General features: G+C 36.5%; 1 protein-coding gene across 1 annotated transcript; it reads right to left on the minus strand.

Annotated features, from left to right (window-relative positions):
• Positions 11,508-13,552, minus strand: LOC109723243 (6-phosphogluconate dehydrogenase, decarboxylating 2, chloroplastic-like). Its single transcript, XM_020251549.1, has one exon. It carries the CDS (start codon positions 13,421-13,423, stop codon positions 11,942-11,944), a length of 1,482 nt encoding a protein of 493 aa, XP_020107138.1. The 5' UTR covers positions 13,424-13,552; the 3' UTR covers positions 11,508-11,941.

Genomic DNA, 22,042 nt, shown 5'->3' on the forward strand with positions numbered 1-22,042 from the left:
AAGGCCTTTTGGCTTTCCTGTTAATCCAGACGGACTTTGATCTGGAATGCTATTATTAGCAAACGAGCTGCATTAAATATGACCTATATATATAACTTGAAGCATCTGAAAATCAAATTTCATACTCTTTCGATATTATTCTTTTGTTCATCAAGTGGATACAAAAATGAGCGGCTGAAAATTAATATTTTTTAAAAAGTGATGATAGGAATCTTGTAATCAAGATCAAAAGTATAGATCTTATTTTAAATAGTTTAAAGAATTTTCTAACAAAAATTTAAATGATTTAGATATCTTCACGCTGTTAAACGAGAAAATGTCTTATATAGACTATTAAAATTATAAATTTTGAATCCTAGTTGATTCACATTTCTAGCTAAGTTTATTTCTAAATGAAATAAACGAAGCAGATAGCGTGCTATCTATCTCTCAAAAAAAAAAATTATAAATTTTGAAACCATTTGATCATTAGGTCAATAATGTCAAAAAGATTTGAAATTTGATTTTTAGGTACTTCAAATTAATGGTATATATATTTATATATTGAAAAGAATAAAAGTTGATGAGGCTAGTACGTATATGCAACTTAATTAGCTTTAGATGGCCAAGTTGTCGCATTATAATCATTTTGGATTAATTGTAGGGGTAGCAAAAAGCAGCCTAAAAGAACAAGATAAACATGTACAAATGGAAGGATTAATTATTTATGGCCCCTACAAAATTTATCTAGTTAACATATATCCACACCTATGAACATCTGGAGTCTCATATTTAGCCCTCGAAAGTGCAGTTGGAGAATCATCCGATTCACTGGAGCTAGTTGGATTTGCTTTTGAAAAAAGTTTCGCACGAGAGGCGATTTTTTTTAAACTTTATTTAAAGGGGATTCGTGCGAGAAACTACCGATTAGATTAAGCATGCATGCTAGGGAACTGTATCTTACTATTTTATACTCAAACTCACCATTATTTTACTTTGGGTAAAAAAAGTACAAAATTTATTATCTTAACTATGGACTATTTTTGAGTTGGCTACACGACTTTTCTAAATTTTGAGTTTATTATCCAACATTTCAATTTATTTGATTTGTGTCAGGCAACTGCACTTCGACTTCAAAATTTAAACTGCCTGGTTATTTAATGAACTCATAGTTGCGAGAATTGTATGAAACATACTAACTAAACCTATAAAAATAAACGACGCATTCAAAATTTGAAGTCGTGTTGTTGATTGATTCAAATTAAAAGAATGGCAGTAGAATCATAATTTTGAAAGATTTAGTAGCCAAATCAAAATAGTTCATAGTTCAGGTAAGTGTTTATTAATTTTTTTCCTTTTACGTACGTTGTGTAACTACCTCTTACTTGACAAAGTTTAAGCTGTAAGATGATGATGATGATATAGTATTTTATATTCAACAATGTAAAATTTCAGATAATTTTGCAGAGGAATATACTTATGCATATATATAGAATATGACTTGTGTGCTATTAGGAACACGGAAGCCTCCATGCTCTTACACCATTTTCGATGATTAAACTTTCGAATCGACGATCAACTTCATTAGACTTAATCTAGCATATTTAAAGTATATAGAAAATAATTTTTGCGGTTTTTCGATATTATTTACCTAGCGATCGGATGAGTTCAAAATCAATAACTTTTAATGCTTAATGTGTGCCGTTTGCAAATTTAACAGCGTAAAAGCATTCAAATGAGATGAAATTTTGATTGAAAATTTTTTATAGTACTATATATCTAGTACAAGAATATTACAATTTCTGATCAAAAATTTTGGTACTACTTTTTATAAGATTTTTATTTTCAACTGTTGATCATTTTGAGTACGTATTTTCGATCACTAAGTACCTGATATCGAAAAACTACAAAATTTATTTTTCTAGATCCTTCAAATACGCTAGACCAAGTTTAACGAAGTCGTGGATTCAGAAATTACATTATCTAAAACAACTTAAGAATACGAAAGCTTCCATACTCTTAATAGTACACAAGTCCTACTCTATATATATCACAGTCAGAATTGCATCAGAGGAAAAGGGTTTATCTGATAATGGATGTGCGAAGATAAAGAATATTCAAACAAGCTGCAGGGCAATTTCCACATTTTCAGAGAAGAATCAAGGCTTTATTTGCTAATGATTAAAAGGCTGTCCGATTCACGGCGCATCCACCTGTCACACTGGAAAGGGAAATGAAGCATCTCCATTAGAGGCAGGGACCAGATACATACATTGCACACGAAAGAAAGATGAAGATGTCTTGAGAATCCCCTCAACCACCATATACGCCACCATTTTGAAAGAGTCCCCACATTTTTTTTTTCTTTTTTTTTTTTTAGGTTAATTTTATACAGATGCGTACAAATATAGTAAATTATAAATATATTCCTACAAAGATTAATTTTTATAGGAAAAAACTTCAAAAAACCCCCTGTGGTTTCGTAGTTTCTCACTTTGTCCCCCTGCGGTTTAAAATGTATCAAATTGCCCCCATGTGGTTTCGTTTTTATCTTTTCGGTAGTTTTTTTGTTAATATTAATTTCATTAAATTATATACAAAAAATTTCAGATACCCATCTAGATTTATCAAATATTCACTTTAGTACCCTTTAATTTTAACTTTATCAATGATTTAAGAAAAAAAAATAAAAAAATTAATAAGAAAAAGAGAAAAAAGAAACCACTGGGGGGCAAATTGATACATTTAAAACCACAGGGGAGCAAAGTGAGAAACTACGAAACCACAGGGGGAGTTTTTAAAGTTTTTCCATTTTTATATATTGTCCCTATAAAAGTCCTAATATTTTCAAATATGTCATTCTGGTTTGTTACCATTAAAGCACTGTTTATTTATAAGTGAAATAATCTTTTTACCATCACAAACATATCCCTCTCAACTGTTAATTGAAAATGGTAAAAAAATCAATTCACATCATTAACTAATCAGCGTTAAGTATTTAAACTATGGTTAACTAATTTTTTCTAACAGATTCTAACGGTAGGGATATATTTAAAAATATCAGAATTTATAGGGACAGCATATGAAAGTTAAAATTTGTAGGATATATTTATAATTGATCACTATTTATGTTTGTAGGGGCATATATACAATTAACCCTTTTTTTGTTTTGTCTTGTGTTTTGAACACACCTCCTTAACTTAGAAATTTTTATTTTATTTGAGAGAGAGAGGGGGGAAGATAGAAAGCTATCTACTTTATACATTTAAAATAACTAGACTTCGAATGTGGAATATCGGCTATCAATCATCAAATCTTTAGCTAACTATGCTAGATACGGTTGGTAACTTCTAGTTAGTTAAGTTAATAATTTTTTTTGAGTAGGGATCAAATGATATGTATTTAAGTTACATAAGTTTTTATACAAGTACAATTACAAATTTAGAAGATGTAAATTAAGTTCTAAATTATTAAATATGATAAAAATATATTTAAAATGAATATCTAGAAAGTTTCAAAAATTTTAAAAACCGATTTTCTATACTTCAAGTGATACTAAAATCAAACGATTCGAAACTTTATAGGAATTGAAGCACAATATTGAAAACTCAAGATAAAGGTTTCCAGAAATTATGATTTTCTAAAATGTAGGTCTTTTTATGTTAAAAATCAGTTTAAATAGTTTATATCTTTATTTTAAAATTTTATGATTGAATCTTAGCTTGTGTAAGAAGTACGTAAAATTTGAACCCTAGCCAAATTTGTTACATTTAATAGCTTTATTAGCTACTAGCCATTAATTTTTCTAGTTTAAGTTTCTAAACAATGATAAAGACTCTTGAATTTGATAAATCACTTGTAAATTTAATAAAATTCTCAACATAATTCACTAAAATCACCAAATTTGTAAAAAACAGGAGGTAAAGAGAGAAAGTAAAGAGAAAAACCAAAGTCGAGAGAATCATTTCAAAAAGGCTATATAGTTGGGCGAGGTCTCCATGCACTAACTTTTTTTTTTTTTTTTTGAGAGAGGGAAAGATAATGTGTTATCCGCTTGTTTTATTTTTTTTCCTTACAATGAACGTAGCTGCTTCGGACTTGGAATCTCAGGCATCAGACATATCTCGAGGCACTAACTTCCCCTAAAGGAAAAGGATATACATATAGCAAGGAGTGTAATGGACATCACTTTCCTTTCAAAGGGCTACACATATATAACATTTGTGATTCTTTTAATAGGGTAGCTTGTTGGTAGAATATGATCTAGCAAGCAATAAGGAGATTGATGGAAGGAAAGCAAACCATCTGCCCCAAGCTGAAAGGAATCACCCAAAAAGAAAAGAAAAGAATAGACAAGAAAGAAACATTTCCACTGCAAAAAAGCCACTTAGTGATCATGGACATTGTAATGACTCATGCATAGATAGAAGATGTAGTACAATTTCATCATATATATATATACATATATACCGACCGTCCCTAGTGCAAATGGTAAAAGGTTTGGTGGTTGGTACTCGAGATCCTAAGTTCGAATTCTAGTATATTCACATTTTCAGCTAAGTTTATTTCTAAAAAAGATAAACGAAACGGGCAGAATGCTACATTTCTCTTAAAAATATATATAGATATATACATATATCCAACCAATTAGTATTTAATAGTTCAATCATGGTAACATATATACAGCTAACATACTTGAAGAGTGTATGTACTTTAACTTGGTTAATATATTGATGATAGTAATTAGCCAAATCGGGACATTTTTATATGGAAGATTATGTTTTGGACCACACTGTTTAAGTTGTTAATTTAGCTGGAGATTGGTGCATAACAGCATAAAAGTGGGCAAAACTTATTCAGTGCTTGTACTTTGTAGAGCACTAATTGATGATCTATACTTTATCACTATTCAAATACGTACTAAGGCATTTTTAGATATGCCCCCCACCCCAAAGAAAAAAAAAAAAAAAGTAAAAAAAAAAAAGTAGGAGTAGTGTTGTCACAGTCTCAGAGAGCATAACAAGACAAAACAACAGTGTATCTAAAATTGTATAAAACTTTATAATCTATCACACACAATGATTAGATCCTGCTAATATATATAGGAAAGATCAAGATATACTTGTTCTCAGGTTAATATCTCAATATATGTAGTTCCATATCATGTAATGAGGAAAATATAATTAGAAATATAAAAGATCAAAGAGAAATTTTTTTTTATTAATAGGCATAAAAAAATATTATAATTATAAAAATAGTCCTTTCAAAAATTTATTTATAAAACTAGTCTTACGCGGCGAATGATCGATCAACTGCATTTTAAATACGGAAAACTATTTAATTACCACTTTTTTAAAACGTTGAAATTATTTTTATTGTTTAATACTTTACATTCTTTGAAGTTCGGGTGTAAAAAATATATAAATTTGGTAGAAGTGGTAAATGATTTGCCGCTTTTGGAAAGTGCGGATGATTCACCGCTTTCCAAAAGCGGCACCGCTTAAGTCTAGTTTTATAAACAAAAAGTTTGAATACCTAATTTTATAATTAAAAAAACTCCGTAGGGTTAATCGTTCAAATACCCTATTGTAAGCATTTTAAGTTAGTGGTTTGAATCCAACTAGTTAATAGTGCTTGTAGACCGGATGGTTATATTTTTGTATCAAAGCTGAATTAAAGTTCAAACAGAGAGAGTCTGTAATGCTCCAATAGTCTCACATTGAATGAAAAACATATATATATAATTGAAAATAAAAGGGATCACGGACCGAAATATATACTAATAATAGACTAAACATTTCCAGACAATAGTTTGGATCTAACAAGTAGTTTAATTATGGTATAAGCACATTGACTTGTTTCATTTTTTAATTTAATTTTCATTTGTGAACATGAGAGAAATGTTCGTTTTGGATGGAGGAGGTACTTTGCAAATCTTTGTGGTGTTTCTCTTTATAATCTCTTTTTCAATGAATATGCAATGAGAATCACTTAATACTTTAATTGCACAAAACAAACAAAGTTTGCGAGTACTTCATGTAATAGCGAGCATCAATTAAGGAAGGAAAAAAGCTTGTTCTATAGAAATTTTTTTGTTTTTTAGATTGATATTTTGGGATGAAATAGCTGAAGAAATAAAAGTTAAGACAAAAAATTAAATAATATAGTATGCACATAACACTAATAATATAATATTATCACAAAACAATAAGTATATAATTAAAATTTCTCGTAGTTTATACTCCGAAGAACCCTTTAAGCTAGGTTCTAGAGTAATTAAGTAGCATCACAAACTACAACAAATTATATTAGTTTAGAAACAGCACTCTCACAAAATTGCTTGATTCAGAGATCTAATTCGAATAAGGGTTCGATCTCTTCAGTTAACAAAACACTGGGCAATTAAAGAGAGAAAGAAAATTACAGCACCAGCAATTAAAAAGGAGCTGCACTAATGTGAACTTAAATTAAATGTGAACTTAAGACTTTTCGATAGGCTTATAACGTGAACTTAAATTAAATGTGAGAAATTAATTATGCTAGGTGCTTAGTGTGGCTCAAATCGAGACCTCTTACTATGATGGGATGATAAATTATATGAAACAATCGTTATTCTCCAATAGCTTTTAAACTAACAGAGAATTAATGATGTTTTTATACTTTTTTTTATATTTAACACTCTCCCTCGCATTTATATTTGAGACATTTTAATAAGTCTAAATCCATTTGAATATTATGTTAAATAATATGAATCAATTAAGTATTGTTCTCTGATAACTCAAGCTAATAAAGAATGATTTTTCTATTTTTTTTATATTTAACAGAGAGTGATGAATTATATGCCTCAACGGAAGATGATATAAGAATGTTTGGTAGATAACTAGCAAAAGATTGCACCATCACATAATGAAATCTGAAAAAAATTATTGAAGATTTAGAAGGAATACGGAAACTATAGTACGCTAATCTCGTGATCACGAAGGAGATTATCGTACACCGATGTCGCGAAGGCGAACAAGCTCATTAGTATAAACCACGCACGCGATCAAAGTACAAATTACAAAGAATAATATGTGGCTCTCATAGTTATTATCCACTTAATCCACATTGTTTAGATGCATATTTAACTATTTTATCCGTGACAAACTCTTGTTTAGTTTGAGTATCAAGATCTACATCGGCTGCATCCCCATTTTTCTCAATCTCTTCACAATTGTACACAAATGATGTCAGGTCCTAGAAACTTAACAATCGATTAGCCCTCCCAATATCATTTGTACTAGCTACTTCCCTCGCTAGATCGAAGTTAGCAATTCGATGCGTTCGTAATCGGCTTCCTCTGCATTATAAGTATCGCGAGAGCGGCATACGCTTACTTAAAATCTCTGGAAATCTGACCCTAAGAAACATTTTGTACTGAATTATGTGAAGTCATATTTTGAGTCGATATCACGCTGAAAAAGTTAAAAATTTGAGTTTTTTAGATGTTAAGTATCGAAACTTGATGTTTGAATATCGTTACTGAGAAGTACATCAGAAGTTCTTTAGAAACCGAAGCTGTGAAAATCAGGTTTTTGTATTGAGTACAGGTACACGATTTTGAAGCATAGGTGCTGAAATTCTTGTGCGTTTCAGTACTGGTACTCAAATTTGAATGCCGGTACTCAACTTCTGTGGCCAATTGGGTAAGTTGGATTTAACTCCAATTTGATCTAATCTTGTGTCTTAAGATTAGAGATGGTCCAGAACACCTTGGACAAAGTTTTTAAGAGGAAATCGACGATCAGAACTGAATCGGGGGACTTGGATGGACGGGGTAGATCATTTCTTAGTAGAATTGAGGTTTTCGGATTATAATACCTTGTAATTCATGTTTTAAGAGTTTAGCGTTTTATTGTAGATATCCTAATTGAGAAAAAAACGTGTAGAGCTTCTAAAAGAGAGATTCTTATAATCCAATCTTACTCTTTGTACTTTTATATATACCGTGTATCAATTGAAGAATGCATTGAGGTGTTCTCTTCCGCGGACGTAGATCGACACATTGTTGGCCGAATAATGTGAATTCTGTGTTCTTTGTGTTCTCGCTTGTTCTTTATTGCTTTTCCATGCTTGTTTTTTACGATTGTTCTCGTCTATTTTAATTTTGTTTTCGCTGCGTTCGTGTGCCGTATGGGTTTGAGGTGTGCTCAGTAACCCCTCGGTCGGTCCCTTTCATTACGATCTGCTTTTAGGTTTAGTTTTTTAAAGTTGTTCCAATTTCACTAGAAAATTTTGATGGCGTTTCGAACTTGTAACTCAGTGAACATCACCCGAAAGGCCATACAAAATCCACAAACCTAAGACAAAAGAGAGACCTCTTGTACCCAATCCGAACACCTCTCGAGATACATGAAGTTGCCATACTATTGAAATCGTTTGCGAACAGCACAAATCTCAAAGCGTTGAAACTACTTATAACCAGTACGAATCTCAAAGCCGCGTGAATGAATGGTCGAAGAGGTGGATCTACCATCCTTTACCAAGAAGGGTTATCAGTGGCCAATCCAAGAGGTGTGGACTTTGCTCTTCTTCTTTTTCTTCAGGTATAGGCTTGGATTTAGAATGTTGTTTGGGCCATGCTTTCGAGGACTAGTCTTAGGCTCCCAGGCTTCATTCGAAATTACAGAGAGATTGCATCAAGTGCGTGCGAGACGCAATGATTTGATTAAAATACAATTTATGTACTCTAGTTAAAAGCTACTAGAAATTCATTCTTTCTCAACAATAAATGCTGATGCGATTAATAATTATTAGTTACAATAATAATTATTTTATAGCAAACAAGAATCGTTACTATCAATTCGACGGTAATAAATGGCTAAATAATGATATGATTCGTATTATTACAATGACATAAACTGTTGTGGTAAAATATATTTTGCACTAATTTAATTTTGTATGCAACTAAATTTGTGTAATAGAATCAAATTGTTGTAGTGTGTAAATTACAGGAGGGTTCTGCTATATTTGGTGCCTAATTTGCTTTGCTTCTGGAGCAGCTTTCTTTTGTTTGAAAATAATCATCATGCATTTTTCATACAACTTGTTTGAAAATTCGCTATGTCAAAGAAGATGAAATATTAGCTCTTACAGTAGAAGCATCAAATTAGAACTTTTTGTTCTACTGCATAAACGCAACTTTCGACCACAAAACAAACATATAAAATTTGAACCCCTCTTGAATTGACAAGGTAAATTGTTGCAGGAAAAGCTGTAAAGAATCTTCCTATCAAATTAGAATAAGCAAAGATCAAATAGAATGAAAGCAAGCATCATACAGGTATATCTAGATAGATTTCAGCTCAAAGACTTACTGACCTCATAAGTTGGCATAGATTCCTATTACTGATCAGCAACAAAAACTATAATGTTTAATACATAGATTCCTATTACCGCAAATATCCATGCCTATTATTAACATGCTTCATCAAAAAAAAAACACTTCCTAATCGAACACTAAAAGAACATGACCACAGGCATAAATAGGGTTCACTGAAAATGATGATTCAGTATTCGGAAAGATTAGAATTAAAGCGAACTGTCAAGATTCAAAGTCAAACAATGAAGCCGATAAATTCATGCCAGAACACACATGAAAGAAATGCCTCATAAGAGCCCAATGATTCAACCCTATGCCAAAGCCAAGTAAACCCATGATTCAAGAGAAAATTCTTTAGCAAGAAGAAGTGCATAAGATCTACACTAATAAGACTATATGCCGGTGACTCTACCCAAACAAGTTATTGCCCACAAATACAGACATGTAATTGGACCGTTTGTCACCTGAAAAGTTATAACTTCCAGGATACCTAGAATTTGACAATACTTGATCAGGGTGATTACACCGTAAAATGAATCTTTGGCTTTCTCACTTCATCAAATCTTTGAACTAGTATAAGAAAGATCGAGTGGTTGCAGCAAGATTTTCGTCCAATCGAAGGTTAAAAAAAAAAAAAACCTTGGCATTGATTTTGAGCAATCGGGGAGGGATGTCTACTTAAACTCAACTTAAACTCATAGTTATCAATCATGAAATAATTAAACTTTTATCTCATCAACATGAAAAAGGTACAAAATCAAGACCTCTATGAACATTACAATAGTTGACCGTAAAAAAATAGGTTTCGCAATAAAACAAATCAAGTCTGATAGCATATCAATTCATCAGATAACTAATTTCTAGTTCCCAGAATAGGGCACCCAAATCGACCAAAAAGAAACTGAGTAATCGTCAAATAGTTCAATTGCAACAATATTTATTCACTGGTTAATCATTCTTCATGTTTCTAGCCAACAAAAAGAACAATGCATAGTTTATGAACTGTCTGGAGTAGACAAATTCACTACTCCTGTCATTCAGCTCTAAGGCAACAATCCTCCTCTCTTACAGACAATATAAACATATTACCTATTCAAAATTCCTAAACAATCTTCAAGTTGAAGCAATATTATCAATCTTAACCAAATGACCAACACTACCAGTCTAAACCCAATGTCATATGTAAAGACTTTTAGAAACACTATCTGGAAAATGAGAAACATTTATCTACCAAGTTGTCAAAAATTCTGGATTCTGACTAGGGTAGATATGCACGGAAACATCTTCTCTGACTGAAGGACACTGAAAACAAATTTGCAGATAACTAGGGAAGCAATCATCATTGTGTGAAGTAGTTTGACAAGATTTTGAAGAAATCAGTTGGAAGATGTGATATCATCAAGTCCCAAATGGTCATCCAATATTATTTAAATAATTCATTAGTCACAAAAGCAGAAAATATACCTTAGCATAACAAACAATTAAGCATCAAAAGGAACAGCAAAACACTACTAATTGGCCTGTGCGAATAATTATAAAAACTCTTATTCAATAAAGTAAAAGGTGAAATCATGTTTATGAATAAAGCAAATAAGAATATAAATTAATCCAATAAATTGAATATTCATGCTCAAAAAGAATCTTTTACGAATCTCAAAGGGAATAGTTGTTTGAACACAAACCGAGGAAATACTAAGACAAGAAAAGGCCCTGAGGTCCATAACTCCATTCAACTTATAAACAAGCACTTTCAATCAAGTACGTGATTAAGTAATAAAACACATATCGTCCACTAATAAGAACCAACCAAAGATTATTGCTAAACTGCGTACTTCAGTTATCTACTGGAATGGTGGTCTCCATAGAGGTAAATGGAATCAGTTGGATATCATTTGTCGAGCATGGACTACACATTAGCACTAAGTATTGGAACTTAGATACATGATCACGCAATTAATAATCTCCTATATTTGACGACAATCAAGCTAAAACCAAATTAATACGATTGTTCCAGAACAATTGTGAGCATCACAGACGTTTTATGGTGATAACTGCTTCATCCTACAATGGATGTTAATAATATCCGACTGATAAAATAGAACAATAAGATGTGAGCATGGAGTCATGATTAAGCACGTTTACAGTATAACCTCATATAGCAAATCTGTGCAGTAATAATCACAACACTTCTTATTAAGCATCTTGTTTATAGTACTCATCACCTCCAAACGAGCTTCCAGGATCAATTAAAACAAAATGAAATCGCACAACAATGACCAAGTTAAGTAATCGAATCAAGCAGCCCAACCAGTAGAACACCCGAAGCATCATAGATGCATTTAATAGTTGCAAAGCTACTGAACGTAAAACTAAGGGAACTTAAACAGGGCACGCTAATCTCGACATAAAAATTTGATCTTTTGAATCAGTGACAACAAAGATCTGTTCTTCAGGCATACAAGTCCCAGTAGATAGATACCCCACCTTATTAAGAGCACAAACAACACCACCTAAAATCTGAAAAACAATAAAAATAAAGGGAACGCATTCAGAGGTTCGACAAATTACCGTCAACAAAATCCGAAGAGCTTTGAAGCAGCCTCAGTTGAGCACGCCGGCCTTGCTCTGCCTCGCGATCTTCGACCACTCGGTATGGAACGACCCGGGCCGGTCGACGCGCTCGTAGGTGTGCGCGCCGAAGTAGTCCCTCTGCGCCTGCACGAGGTTCGCGGGGAGCCTGGCGCGGCGGTAGGTGTCGAAGTAGGCGAGGCTGGCGCTCATGCCGGGGGCGCCGATGCCGGCCTCGATGGCGAGCCCCACGACGCGGCGCCACGCAGGCTGGCGCTGCACCATCTCGCGGGCGAACTCCGGGTCGACGATGAGGTTCGGGAGGCTGCGGTTCCGCTCGTAGGCCTGCTTGATCCTGTCGAGGAAGCGGGCCCGAATAATGCACCCGCCCTTCCAGATCCTGGCGAGCTCGCCGAGGTTGAGGTTCCAGCCCTTCTCGTCGCTCTTGGCGCGGAGGAGGTTCATGCCCTGGGCGTAGCTGCAGATCTTGGAGGCGTAGAGCGCCTGGCGCACGTCGTCGACCAGGCGCTTCTTGTCGACGGGGCGGGCGGCGGGGAGGAGGAGGCCCGGGGGCATGCCGGCGGAGTCGAGGGTGTCGGAGGCGGCGACGCGCTCGTCCTTGAGGGCGCTGAGGTAGCGGCTGTCGAGGGAGGCGGCGATGGTGGGGGCGGCGACGGAGAGCTCGGCGGCCTGCTGGACGGTCCACTTGCCGGTGCCCTTCATGCCGGTCTTGTCGAGGATCTTGTCGACGAGCTCGCCGCCGCCGTGCTCGTCGGGGACGCGGAAGATGTCGGATGTGATCTCGACGAGGAAGCTCTCGAGCTCGCCGCGGTTCCAGTCGTCGAACACGGCGGCGAGCTCGGCGTTGGAGAGGCCGCCGGCGGAGCGGAGGACGTCGTAGGCCTCGGCGATGAGCTGCATGTCGCCGTACTCGATGCCGTTGTGGACCATCTTCACGAAGTTGCCGGCGCCGCCCTCGCCGACGAAGGTCACGCAGGGGCCGTCGTCGACCTGCGCGGCGGCGCGGGCCAGGACGTCCTCGACGTTGCGGTAGGCCTGGAGGTGGCCGCCGGGCATGAGGGAGGGGCCGTGGCGGGCGCCGTCCTCGCCGCCGGAGACGCCCATGCCGAGGTAGAGGAGCCCGCGGGCGGAGGCCTCGCGGAGCCGGCGCTCCGTGTGCTCGTACCACTCGTTGCCCCCGTCGATGATGGAGTCGCCGGGGTCGAGGAAGGGGGAGAGCGCCGCGATGGTCTGGTCCACCGGGGGCCCGGCCTTGACGAGGATGATGACGGAGCGGGGCCGCCGGATGGAGAGCACGAAGTCGCGCGGGGACCGGTGGCCGGAGACGGGGAGGTCGCCCTCCGCGGCGGCGCGGGAGAGGGTCTCGTCGACCTTCGTCGCCGTGCGGTTGTACACGGAGATGGGGAACCCCTTCTCCGCGATGTTGAGCGCCAGGTTCTGGCCCATCACCGCCAGCCCCGCGAGGCCGATCCGCGACAGCGCCGCCGAATCCATGGGCGCTTCGCCAACCTAGGGTTACGGTTAGGGTTAGGGTTAGGGTTTCGAGCTCAGAGTAGGAGTAGGAGGAGGAGGAAGAAGACGAAGAGGAGCGGCGAGTGTGCGCGGAGGAGGTGGATTGGTTGGTGACAATTTTGATGGCGTTGAAACGGCGGATTTTTGCAAATTAACCCTTCAACGTTTTACTAATTGTCTCAAAACTCCATTTGTCAGGTGCTTTGTGCAAAGTATCTATTTTACAAAGTCCTTTTAGTGAAATTATTTTGTATTAAAACATTTAATATAAATATTTAAAAAAGGAAAGCTCAATTTCGAGAGGCGTTGCACTTTGTGCTGGGATTTTTGATTAATTACATACCAGTGAAATAGTAGTGTTTAAAGCGAGGGGCTATATTTAGTGTATTGAGATTATGAGGGTGTTTTATGAAAAATATGCCGGTTTGGCTCTTTATGGATGCGTTCGGGTGACGGAACCATCGAGGCGGCGAAAGGGCGACCCGATTGGTTAGGTGTTTAGACCCGCATTGCTTTGGGTACTCTAAAATGTACCCCGCGATGTCCCCAATTCGAAACTCAAAAATAGTAAAAATAATTTGATAAAATAATTGAAATTGTTCAATCTAATAGAATTACTATTAACATTTATTAACATTTTCAATTTGATTTACTAAACTTTTACTTAAATTGAAAAAAAAAATTAAAAAAAAAGAAGTTAATAAGGCTATTTCAAAATAGCTAGTAGCTGATGACGAGGTCTTTAATTTTCACGAAAAAATTTTTTTGCTACCATTCTGTAAAGATATAATTATTTTTTTATTTTATTTTAAGCTTTAGCTCTTTTTTTCCTGCTCTCTGAGTATACAAGGATAAAATATGCACCCAAAAAATTATAGGCGTAAATTCTCTTTTTCTATTGGTACAAATGTGAAAGTCAAATCTTTAATTTGTATATCATTTTTAGATTAAAAAAATTATTATATGTGCACCTTATTATAAGGTGTATATCTTACATTCCATTATCCAAGATTTTAAAAAAAAATATAGAATTATTAGTATTGGAAAAAAAAAAATAAATTAATAAGACAAGTAAATCTGAGCCATTAAGAGCGTAAACTATAAAATTTATATATTTATATTATAGGTATACAAATAACGTTATTTTTTTAGATAACTATTACTAGGTTTACATTTTTCATTCTTAAAAGTTAGGATAAACTTTAATTTATGCATCGCTGGCCCTACAAAATTATCGTGGTTTAACATATTTTTTAATTACCATCCATGTGATTTATTAAATTATACTTATCTATTCTATAATTTTATTATATTTTATTATAAAAACTTAAGGCTTTTGTATAAAAAATTTATTAATTTTGCATTTTTGTAAGTTTTTTTAATTTTTCAGATTCGAATCGAATTTTTTAAAAACTAACAAAATTATCCACATGCTCTTTTTATTTTCTCCGGCGCCCGCACGTCGCCGCCAAGATCCTCCCTCTATCTAGCCCACATCCTTACTGTTATAAACGGCGGTGACCTGATTCAAACACAGCACGAACGCTAGAGATAAGGAAGTACGTAGTGGCGCGATTCGATACAGTGGAGCACGGCAGGTACCCACTCCCCAATTTAATTAAAAAAAATAAAAAATAAAGAAAAAATAAAAGAAAAGGAAGGAGGACATTGATGTCCCCTTTCTCTCCCTCGTCCTCCTCTATTCTCTACACATTATTGTCGTCACAATCTCAGCCTTCTCGACTTTTGCTTCAAAAATCAACGCCCTCACCTGCACGTCCCAGATCTGCGGCACGTCCCTGATCTGCGGCAGCGATGATGATAGAGGAGGAGAAAGTAAGAGGAAGAAAATGAAGGAGTAAGGGAGAGAAAAAGAGAGCAACAACGGTAACCACAACATCAAAGGAGATGAGTGAGATAAGAGAAAGGAAGGAGAGAGCAGAATATAAGAATTTTGGTCAGATTTTTAAAAACTTGCATTGAATCTACATAAATCCAAAAAAAAAAAAGTCTAATTTTATAAAAGCACAAAATCAAAAAATTATATATGCAATAGCCAAAAATTTATTATTAAATAAGATACTAAACAATATATTTCACAAACCAAAGAACAGTAAAGTGTAGTTTATACATAATAATATAATACTATATCATAGGACTTATAATTCGCAAAAATATTATTTTTCTAATTTATTTAACTTTATATTTTTATAAATAAAAAAAAAAATTATAAAATAGTTAAACAAAACTTTTTAACCCAACGAATGACAAAATAAAAAAAAGCAAATTAAAGTTTGTTTTAATTGGTCCTAAATTTCAAATGGGAGCAAAATGGGGGTACACTTGATTGTAGATGAAGCTTTTTTTATTATAAAAATATGTTTGTAGTTTAGTGTGACAAAAAATAGTTTATGAACTTATTTTGTTTTTTTAATTTTATATTACGACATAAGAGGCCACGGACCTACCGAGGTAACCAAAAGCCGAGTTTGAGTTAATCAATCACGTGTACAACGTGGCACCTCTGGTGTTGGTTTGAGCCATTTAATTTCCTTCACATTGCGAGCTTATTTAGGTAAAAATATATATAACTTATTTAAATAATAAATTATTTTAATTTGACTATCTAAATTTTTAAAATTTTATTTTTAGTATCTAATCTTTAATTGGTTTAATTTGAATCACTTAACGGTATTTTAATTTAAAATTTTAAGTGTGCTGTTTGTCTTCACTAATTTAATTATCATACTTCATTCAATTCGCATATGTCACGTCCCGGGACCGGCAGAGGCCTTCCCGGTAGCGTGCCCAGACCCGCCATATGTCAACACATATAAGGCGTCTAAAATAACAGCGGAAATAAAATCAAGAAATAATCTATATCTAGAGATATCAGAGCAGGTATGATTCTATCATCTATGACAAGGTAAACGGAAGATACTAAACAATAGAAGTGAAATATAAAGTAATACAATATTATCTCCAAAAATAATACACAAAGAAGTGGTCTCTAGTACACTGGTACAGCTCTCAACCTCTCCAAAATAAAAATATCGAGAGGTAGACCACCTAGCGACTCGTCACTCGCTGAAGAGCTAGCTCGAAGCCACGCGCTTCCCTCGGTCCCTAGCCTCTCCCGGCGTGGAAGGCTCTGAAAGAAAATATAAAACAGAGGGCGTGAGAACTATAATTTATAGTTCACAGTAGGCAATTACTGACCTCAGCTCAATGCACCACTAGGCCCCAAAAGAAAAGGGTAAGTCAACAAGGCAATAGTAACGAAATAGTTGCATTATGAAAGCATAAATAATTGCTAAGCTACTATATCACAAGTAAACATGATGTCGAAAGTGTGTACATCTACTTTATCCCAATGAAGCAAGTTCAAACATGGCTAGTATGTCCCAACATAATGAACAGGTAGGTAACATGATCCACAATGTCAATGTATGATGAATATGCTCTATCATGGCAGCAAGTATACTATGATGCAATAAATAAACTATCGAGTATACTACGTGTCTCAACACTATGCTATAAGCATGTCATAGTAATTCAACTACTAATCCTATCTAGTAGTGATTATCATCTCTCAATCAAATGTCATTATTTCCAACATATTCTAGGACCCACATATTGTAGTCCAGCTTGTGCCACCTAAGTGTCGGTGGTAGCTCCAGCATTCCCACTCTAGGAATGAGTCTATCCCTCCCGACCCCGTAGGTTTCTCGATACCGCACGAGCGAACATAAGTCGCGTAGGCCAACTCCGGAGTGCCGGCTTGTAGAGAGCGACCCTCACAAGCATGTGCGAATGAGCACAAATGGCAAGCAAGCATAGTCCAAGTCTCACGTATCCAATCCTTATGTCTCTAACATGGTAATAGTCACTAGCATCTCAATGATCTAGTTCTAGGTCACAGTGTGAAGTTCCAATCAATCACTAAGTCTAGTGCCCCTTTATGACACTTAGACGTTTTGATGTTCAAACATGTTCCAGTTCTAAATCGCTCAACAGCCCTATCCACTAGGCTCACACACAACCCAAGCTCAATGCCGCTTCATGACATTAGCTCAGAATTTCACATATCAATCTTGTCATATGCCCCTTTATGACTTACTTAGATCCTCTATGTCTCAAGTAGGAATAGCTCAAAATATAGGATAGAAATGCTCATTTTCACAATAGGAGTTAGGATACCAAGTCTCAATAGGATGCCCATCGTATACAAGTCCCACATGGTAGCCCTCTACTCTATAGGGGCCCGAAATTTCTCACACATAATATAGGCATATTAAGCATCCTAAAATTCACAATAAATACATTTAACATAGAAATGCATGAATTTTTACTCTACAAGCATAAAACATGGGATATGAGAGTTTCTCATATGCCTGGTTAGGTCAAACCCACCGAACCGTCGCGGTGTCCTTCGTTTCGCCGAAAGAAGTTATCCACGAGTCTCTAAATACCCTAAAAGTATTCAGCGAAGAGATATAAGGGCATTACAATCAACCATTAGATCAAACATTAACAAACAAGACAAAAGGGCTAAAACTCACTTAAAGAGTAACAATCCTCTCCTAAGCTCCAAAAGAGAGCTAAAATCCTTCCAAACCAAGCCCAAGAAAGATTCTAATCCAACTAATTTAGCTCCAAAAGCCCTAAATTCAAAATGCCCAAAAATAAGCCCTAAATCTCCATTCTAGGGTTCCATCTACAAAATACTTTCAAAACAAGGTCTAGAGGAGGGAAATGAGCAACAAACCTCTTTAGAAGTTCCAATCCAAGCTCCTAGGGTGAAGATCTCCTCCTATGCAAGCTCCAAGTCCAAGCCTTCAAGCACCAACAAGGTGGGAAGAGGAAAAAAGGCAAAGGAATGCTCCAAGCCCAAGCTAGATCCTCCTCCTCTTCTTCTCCTTCTTCTTCTTCTCCTTCTTCTCTCTCTAACAAGGGTGTGGGGAGAGTGTGAGGAGGGAAAGGAGGAGAAGAGAAGGTGGATAGGTCATATAGACCATCTAATGCTACAAAATCCAGCTAGGCCCCTCAAAAATCTAAAATTGCATCAGTCCGGTCTGGGCAATTTTCGCCCAGAGGGAACGGTCTCTCCCTGCAAGGCACCGGTCTCGCGTGTCGCACCCGAGAAACCAACGTTCAGGAACCGGTCTCTCCCTGCGCGGGACCGATCTCTCACTGCGAAGATGCGCTCGGGGATCGGTCTCGCCCGCAAGGGACCGGTTGCCTCGCCGGCTGCGCAGCACTGTTCACTGGGGGACCGGTCTCTCCCATCAGGGACCGGTTCCTGAGAGTAAAAACTCTCAGGTTTCGTCCAAAACTCAAGTTTTCGAACTTTTTGAATCGGAAAACATTCTACGACCCTCCACCAAGTGTGGACAAGCTCGAAACACATCCAATCACTCGAACCTCGCTATTTGCAAAGGTCCAGTGTGTTACAGCATAACTATAGATTTATTAAAGTAATTAGCTTAAATTTTAAAGTCAAAATGGTGCTAACTAAATTAAATCAAACAAATCAAATGATAAAATAGTGGAATCAAAATCATAAAAGATAGTTGATTCAAAATGATTTATAATTCATGTCAGTTCAATACTTTTTCTTTTTTTTTTAAGTATCGATGATGGACGAGAAATAAGGCCTAAACTGATCTATAGCCCAGTACCTACGTTTAGTTTGTTTGGTTTGCTGCGATATATAATGTCGTTTGATGAAATGCTGTCAAAATGATAGTAGTACTAAATGGGCATTTTGCTAGATATAATTATAAATAAAGTATACTTATATATGGCAGGTGGTAAGATATATAATGGTTATAATTGTAATTGATATAGTTACATTTTTTTTAAAGGGATAATTGCCTATATACCCCTCATGCGTCTGAAAATATCCGATCTACTCTTTTTTTTTTTCTTTCTAAAATGCCCCTCATATGTTCCACCGTTATTCCAAAATATCCCCGCAGTTATCTCCTTTTAGTTTAACTCAAGTTAAACATGAGTTAAATGTATACCAGAGTTAAAACCTAATTAAAATACCTATTTTGCCCCTACCTTATTAAATTATTTCCTCAAATTATCCTCCCTTTCTCTCCCAACTTATCCTCTCTCTCTCCCAACTTGGGTCCCCGCCGCCCGCCGCCGCGAGCGCCAGCAGCTCACCACCACCGCCAACCTCGGCGCCGGCTCCTCCGCCTCCACCTTCGCCCCCAAGAAGCCTCGCCTGATTCGCACAAAAAAAACAGCCCGCTAGTCGCCGCTCTCGTCGTCGTCCTCCCCCTCCTCTGCCGCCCTGGTCGGCGCCGGGAGCAAGAGGGCCGCAGCGATTCGTGCAGATCTCGACGTCCTCCTCCTCCTCCTCGTCACATTCGACATCGCTATGGTCGGCGGGTCGACATCGTCTCCCTCACCACCAGTAGCATCATCGTGCCTTCCACCTCGACACCATCGCCGTGGACGCCTTCTTCGTTGCTAAGAAAACCCGTTCTTCGTCTCTGCCTCTGTCGGGAACAACAGCTCCGATCACCAATATTGCCTCATGGGTCGCCACCCTCGAGGTTTGGAGTGGCGACGGTGGTCGAGGTGGGTGCTGTCGGTACCGGAGGAAGGTCAATTGGGAGAGTTAATTGGGAGAGTTAATTGAGAGAGTTAATTATGGGGAAGAGTTAATTGGGAGAGTTAATTAGGGTGGAAGAGCTAATTGAGAGAGTTAATTATGGTGGAATAGTTAATTATCTGAGATTAATTGGAATAAATTAGTCTTCTGATCTGCACAAATCTAAGTTTATTAATATTATTAAATATATAACTCTTATATATTATTAATAGGGGTATATTTATTATAATTTTAAATATATATATATTTAATCTATATATAAAAATTATAATAATAATATATATATTATATTAATTATTATATATTTATTATATAGTCGAATTTTGATCTCGAATTTTTAATTGGTGAATGCATAATACCCGTAAAAATCACGTATCCAAATAATTGCCGAATCCGATTTTTAGCCGTATTTTTCAACAAATTTAAAAATTAAAAGATGAATTTTATCCGAATTTTATCCGTACCGAATTTTTGCCGAATCCGAATTAACTAACTATGCCTCCAGCCACCAAGGTTTGTTTAGTTGCGATCGATCTCATCCGTTCATTTGCTCGCTCCCGACGTGCTTAATTAATTAATTGATATTTGAAGGGCAAATAAGAAAAGTATACCCTATATAAAGGGCATATAAGAAAAGTTAGTTACGGTAGAAGGATATATTAGAATGGGCAAAATGGTAATTTTACAGAAATAACGGTAGCTCACTACGGAACTTAACTCCATGGGTATATTAGAAAGACTTGGAAAGGGTATTTTCAATATTAGCTTTCTAAGAGGGGTAAATAAGAAAACCGAGAACTTTTTAGGGGTATATAGGCAATTGCCCATTTTTTTAAAAAATTACATTGTGTTATCATATGGTGTGTTCATATTAGTCTGTTCAAATTCAACCTGATCCGCATAAATATGGATTGAGATTTATCCTAATAACTTAAGGATAATAACAAATTATATATTTCTAATTAGTTAAGAAATATATCTACTAATGAATATCTTAATAGATATTCTAATTCTAATCTCTACGTAAAAATCAAGATATTTTAAAAGGTCTCAATAATCTATAAATACAGCCCTTTTTCTATCAAATTTTTTCCCTTCTTCTTTCTCTTTGAAATTTTCACTTTTTCCTTCTCTTCTTTCTCTCTGAAATTTTTACTTAACATTTTCGGGATGTTAGAGTGTGGACATAGAAAAAAATTTTGGTAGCCCTCGATGATCCGCAACGCATGAGGGAAAAGGCGAAATACATAAGCCACCATTTGGTTGGGGGCTAAGGGGTGGAATAACCCCTTAACCCCCAATTTATACCCAAACACCACTTTTAAGGGGTGGGGTTTACTAACCCCACCCCAAACCGGGTTAGTGGGGTTTACTAACCGCACTCCCCCTCCCAACTTTAACCCCGCAAGCATCCCGAGCCCTCACCTTTTTCTTCTTTATCAATCATTAACCCTACTCCCCCTCCCAACTTTAACCCCGCACGCATCCCGAGCCCTCACCTTTTTCTTCTTTATCAATCATTAACCCCATTCCCCCTCCCAACTTTAACCCCGCACGCATCCCGAGCCCTCACCTTTTTCTTCTTTATCAATCATTATCTTCTTATCCCACCTACTCCAACCAAACACTTTTTTTCACTATTCTAGACTAACTCCAACCTCCAACCAAACACAAAAAAATTTTAACACCATTTTAACCCTGAACTTAACCCTATCCCTGGAATAGCTACTTTTTCTTAACCCCGAACCAAACGGTGGCTAAAAGATTCAAAGGCATCGAGACAAGGACCATCTAAAAAGGCTAGCAAATAAATAACCTGATCCGTTTTTAGTTCCTAAATACGTTGACTATTCCGTTTGTAAATTTTCGCAGCAGTCTAATTTCAACAATTGGTATCATAGCTGTTTTATTTATTTTCACCTCATGATCATGCCAGTAATGCTTGTTTTGTATGCATGCTTTATTGATCA

The sequence above is a fragment of the Ananas comosus genome, linkage group 17, assembly GCF_001540865.1.
Source record: "Ananas comosus cultivar F153 linkage group 17, ASM154086v1, whole genome shotgun sequence".
Taxonomy (NCBI): domain Eukaryota; kingdom Viridiplantae; phylum Streptophyta; class Magnoliopsida; order Poales; family Bromeliaceae; genus Ananas; species Ananas comosus.

What these genes read in the sequence shown, in the direction of transcription:
- LOC109723243 (XM_020251549.1), bottom strand. Translation starts at nt 13,423, where the DNA reads ATGGATTCGGCGGCGCTGTCGCGGATCGGCCTCGCGGGGCTGGCGGTG.